Source organism: Colobus angolensis, unplaced genomic scaffold, assembly GCF_000951035.1.
Source record: "Colobus angolensis palliatus isolate OR3802 unplaced genomic scaffold, Cang.pa_1.0 Scaffold1, whole genome shotgun sequence".
NCBI lineage: Eukaryota > Metazoa > Chordata > Mammalia > Primates > Cercopithecidae > Colobus > Colobus angolensis.
Window position 1 is genome coordinate 18,915,546 of NW_012110918.1, and position 5,482 is coordinate 18,921,027.

The 5,482-nt window shown below is 52.9% G+C and overlaps 1 protein-coding gene across 1 annotated transcript in view; it reads left to right on the forward strand.

Moving 5' to 3' along the window:
- The window catches only part of FOXK2 (forkhead box K2), a 105,131-nt gene that overhangs the window by 743 nt on the left and 98,906 nt on the right, over positions 1 to 5,482 (forward strand). Inside the window, exon 2 of the mRNA XM_011933409.1 lies at positions 65 to 222. Within this exon, the coding sequence (XP_011788799.1) occupies positions 65 to 222 (158 nt within the window). The remainder of the gene's footprint in view (positions 1 to 64; positions 223 to 5,482) is intronic.

Consider the following 5,482-nt stretch of genomic DNA (forward strand, 5'->3'; position numbering starts at 1 on the left):
GCCGCCCTCCCTCGGCGCTCGGGACAGGCTCGGGACGCTGGGGCCGGGTCCGAGCACCGAGCAGCCCGCGCCCGTCCTTAGGAAACCCAGTGAGACGCGGGGTATTCGAATGTGGTCGGCGGGGAACGGGCGGCGCCCACACCCCCCGCGCTCGGAGAACCCCCCAGTCCCGCCTGAAGGTGCGGGCTGCAGACCCTGCCGCTGGACGCGGGATGGCTGGAGGTGCTGCTCTGAGGAGAGGACAGAAAGGACCTTGTGTCCTTTGCCCGGTGGATGAAAACGTGCTTGTCATCGGGAGGCATTTGGAAAAGCTTCTGTTCCCTGTGTATTGTGTGGTAAATCTCCAGACACTTGGAGGGCTGCTGCCCCATCTGGCCCAGCCTCTCCTGTGTGCGGGGAAGGATTGCAGCCATTTCCAGTGCCCCGCGCAGGGACCGGCCCGGAATTCCGCGCGTCTTCCCCGTGGCGTGTTTCGTTTGTTTTTGGTAGAGGATTGGGGGTGGGGGGGGGTGTCACACACTTGGTCACGCTGGTCTCGAACTCCTGAGCTCGGTGGATCCTCCCGCCTCGGCCTCCTACGCGCTGGGAGTGCGGGTGTGAACCACCCGCCCCCCACCCCGGCCCAGAGCGGCTTAACACCCGCTTGCCATCGCTGTGATTGCAGGAGAAACGCAGGCTGACTTCCACGTTTGCCATTCACGCTTCTCCACTAATGACACCACGTACATTCTGTTCCTTTTGCCTGTCCTTCAGGAAGAGGCCTATTGTGTTTTTATGTGATTTCTGTGTGACCCAAGTCAACAAATGCTTCGTGTGCTCTGCGGAGCCTTTGTGACTTTCGAGGGTTCTCAAGATACCGATGGGGCCGGCGCGGTAGCCCCACGCCTGTAATCCCAGCACGGGGAGGCCCAGGCGGGTGGATCACAAGGTCAAGAGATCGAGACCAGCCTGGCCAACATGGTGAAACCCGGTCTCTACTAAAAATACAAAAATTAGCCGGGCGTGGTGGTGTGCTCCTGTAATCCCAGCTATGGGGAGGCTGAGGCAGGAGAACCACTTAAACCTGGGAGGGGGAGGTTACAGTGAGCCAAGATTGTGCCACTGCACTCCAACCTGAGTGACAGTGAGAATGTCTCAAAAAAAAAAAAAAAAAATTCATTGATGTGAAAGACTGCCTGATGTGAGTAATGTCGGTCTGGTTTAAAAACCTATACAACCAACCAACATAGGCAATGTTTAGCCTTAGGAAAGACTAACCAACATCAGGTAGCAGTTTTTTTTTTTTTTTTTTTTTGAGACGGAGTCTGGCTGTGTCACCCAGCCTGGAGTGCAGTGGCGCGATCTCGGCTCACTGCAAGCTCCACCTCCCGGGTTCATGCCATTCTCCCGCCTCAGCCTCCGAGTAGCTGGGACTACAGACGCCCACCACCTCGCCCGGCTAATTTTTTGTATTTTTAGTAGAGACGGGGTTTCACCGTGTTAACCAAGATGGTCTTGATCTCCTGACCTCGTGATCCGCCCGCCTCAGCCTCCCAAAGTGCTGGGATTACAGGCTTGAGCCACCGCGCCTGGCAGGTAGCAGTTTTTCTGTTTAAAAAAAATTTTGGCCAGGAGTGGTGGCTCACGCCTGTAATCCTACACGCCTGTAATCCTACACACCTGGGAGGCCTGTGCGGATGGATTGCCTTTGCTCAGGAGTTCAAGACCAGCCTGGACAACATGGTGAAACCACGTCCCTACTAAAATACAAAAAATTAGCCTGGCGTGGTGGTGGGCACCTGTAATCCCAGCTACTCGGGAGGCTGAGACAGGAGAATCGCTTGAACCTGGGAGGCAGAGGCTTCAGTGAGCCAAGATGGTGCCATTGCACTCCAGCCTGGGCAACAGAGCAAGACTGTCTCAAAAAAAAAAAAAAAAATTGTTTCAAAAAATCGAGAAGCATCTGTTTTGTCTGATGTGTTTTAGTTAAGAAGTTGCGGGTCCAGGCACGGTGGCTCAAGCCTGTAATCCCAGCGCTTCAGGAGGCCAAGATGGGCGGATCACGAGGTCAGGAGATCGAGACCATCCTGGCTAACACGGTGAAACCCCGTCTCTACTAAAAAATACAAAAAAACTAGCCGGGTGAGGTGGCGGGCGCCTGTAAGTCCCAGCTACTCGGGAGGCTGAGGCAGGAGAATGGGGTAAACCCGGGAGGCAGAGCTTGCAGTGAGCCGAGATCGCGCCACTGCACTCCAGCCTGGGCAACAGAGCGAGACTCTGTCTCGAAAAAAAAAAAAAAAGTTGCGGGATTGGAATCTTGAACAATAAACCTTTCACTAAAAAGTGTTGGGTGAAATTACTGCTCATCCTAACAGGTGGAATGAGACAGCGCGGTACTGAAATCAACAAATTCATGGGTGTGTCTGCGGTTTGTGTCCTGCTGACTGGACCAGCTGTGGTTTTCCTGTCTGTGACCTTCAGCTTCCTTCTGCATCTTTGCTTTCTGTTTGGTGTGTCCTCTCATAATGTCTGTATCGTCATTTTCATTCTCCATGTTTTTTTAGTTACGACGATTCTTTTCCTTCATGGTTTTGACCATTAGTGTTTTTAATTTCTCTTGTGATACGATACTTTGTCTTGAGCGCCACAATAGTATGATAAAATAACAATACACTGACTGGACGCAGTGGCTCACACCTGTAATCCCAGCACTTTGGGAGGCTGAGGTGGGCGGATCATGAGGTCACGAGATCGAGACCATCCTGGCTAACACGGTGAAACCCCATCTCTACTAAGAATGCAAAAAATTAGCCAGCCGTGGTTGGCAAGCGCCTGTAATCCCAGCTGCTCCAAAGGCTGAGGCAGGAGAATCGCTTGAACCCAGGAAGCGGAGGTTGCAGTGAGCAGAGATCATGTCCCTGCACTCCAGCCTGGGCGACAGACAGAGACTCAGTAAATAAATAAACAAAATAACAAGACACCACACATACTGACTAGCAAGTGTGTGAAGGGGTTCTGTCCTGAGAACACACATCTCTTCAGCTACTTTTGCTGTGTTATTAGCAATTTGAGTGTTATTTCTTCTGGAACTTCCAGAATTTGTCAGGACAATTGCATATGTTTCAGATGTGCAAAGCCTTGATGTGACTTCACACTCCAGGGCTCACGGTTGGTGCTGCCACAGGCGTGTGCCCTGCAAGCACGGGCATTCCAAGACATGGCTCAGTGTAGCGAAATGTCAACTGCGGGGCAGGGGCCAGCTCCATAGGATCTGCCCTCCAGGAGGGATTTCCCTTCCTGACCAGCATTCAAGGGCAGGTTCTCTGCTCACACTATGGGGGTCTGATGTTTGGAGAATGTTCCAGACTGGATGCTGGGAAGTATTTCAAAGCTTGATCTCCCCAAGCGTTGTGCGCTCTTCTTGCCTGGGGCTAGGGGTCAGGAGCCCCGTGGGTCAACTTCTGGCCAGGTGAGCACCTGGTAGCTGGCCATAGCATAGCTGGGTCGAAGGGACTGCAGAGCCCAGCACATCCCCCATGCCTCCTCCAGTGCTTCCCCAGGAGGCAGAGTGGACACTGCCCTACCTGGGGCCCTATGGCTGGGCCTCAGATCTTCCCAGCCTCTTTGACCAGGTGAACTCAAACTCCTGGACTCCAGGGATCCTCCCACCTCGGCCTGGTGAGTAGCTGGGATTACAGGCATGAGCCACCATGCCCAGCCAAAAAAAAAAATTCTTTTTTCTTTTTTTTTTTTTTGAGAGGGAGTCTTACTCTGTCACCCAAGCTGGAGTGCAGTGGTATGATCTCGGCTCACTGCAACTTCCACCTCCCAGGTTCAAGCAATTCTCCTGCCTCGGTCTCCCGAGTAGCTGGGATTACAGGTGCCCACCACCACCCGCGGCTAATTTTTGTATTTTTAACAGAGACGAAGTTTCACCGTGTTGGCCAGGCTGGTCTTGAACTCCTGACCTCAAGTGATCCACCCTCCTTGGCCTCCCAAAGTGCAAGGATTACAGGCATGAGCCACTGCACCTGGCCAAAAAATGTTTCTAAAATTATGGCTGTGGAGGTGTGGAGTCACTTGTCGCAGGAGCAAGAGGTGTAGACTTGATCGCACAGTGTCGGCAACAGCCACTGGAGACCTGGGCCCCAGGTCCTGCCTCCCCACCCTCCACCTCCACCCCCAGTGGAGGCAAAGACCTTGACTCTCAGTCTCCAGCTTTCTTCCCTCTACCAGGTCCCCCTAGCCCGGACACTCACATTCTCTGATTCTGTAGATAGCAGCGACTAGAAAACCTTTGCTGTGATCACAGCTAGTCAACCCATGAAAAGATGCACAGGCTGGGTGTGGCGGCTCTCGCCTGCAACCCCAGGACTTTGGGAGGCCAAGGCTGGTGGATCACTTCAGGTCAGGAGTTTGAGACCAGACTGGGCAGCATGGCAAAACTGCATCTGTACAAAAACTACAAAGATTAGCTGAGTGTGGTGGTGCACAGCGGTAGTCCCAGCTACTTGGGGGGCTAAAGTAGCAGAGGATTGCTTGAGCCTGGGAGGTTGAGGGTGCAGTAAGCTGAGATTGTACCACTACTACACTCCAGCCTGGGTGACAGAGCAGACCCTGTCCCCAAAGAAGAAGGAAAAAAAAAAGATACCCAGCATCATTAGTCATTATGGAAATGCAAGTTAACACCACAATGAAATGCTACCACGTACCCACTGGAGTGACTGTGATGAAAGAAAAGGGTGGTCATGGCCAGGCACGGTGGCTCACCCTTGGAATCCCAGCACTTTGGGAGGCCGAGGCGGGTGGATCACTTGAGGTCTGGAGTTCGAGACCTGCCTGGACAACATGGTGAAACCTCGTCTCTACCAAAAATACAAAAATTGTTGGGCGCGGTGGCTCACCCCTGGAATCCCAGCACTTTGGGAGGCCGAGGCAGGTGGATCATCTGAGGTCAGGAGATTAAGACCAGTCTGGCAACATGGTGAAACCCCGCCTCTACTAAAAATACAAAAATTAGCCAGGTGTGGTAGTGGGTGCCTGTAATCCCAGCTACTTGGTAGACTGAGGCAGGAGAATGCTATGAACCTGGGGGTGGAGTTTGCAGGGAGCGGCTCTTCAGACACGGTGCATTCACTTAGAAGGTCAGTCGGTGTCACCTGAATATGACTGGAGTTCCTCTGTGTGCCTCCTAGGACACAGCTAAAATTGGGACACTGGGGTCAGCCTCCTGGTCCCCTGGAGGGCATACGTTACGAACAGGCTTTCCAGGTCCAGGAGCTCCTGAAGGTCTGCGGAGAAGTTCAGGTACAGGAGACCTCAGAACCATAGTTCCTTTCAGATCCAGTTAATATCAGTAAATTTAAACATTTTCTTGACCAGGCGAGGTGGCTAATGCCTGTGATCCCAGCACTTTGGGAGGCTGAGGCAAGCAGATCACTTGAGCCCAGGAGTTCAATTCTAGCCTATGCAACACAGTGAGAACCCATCTCTACAAATAATA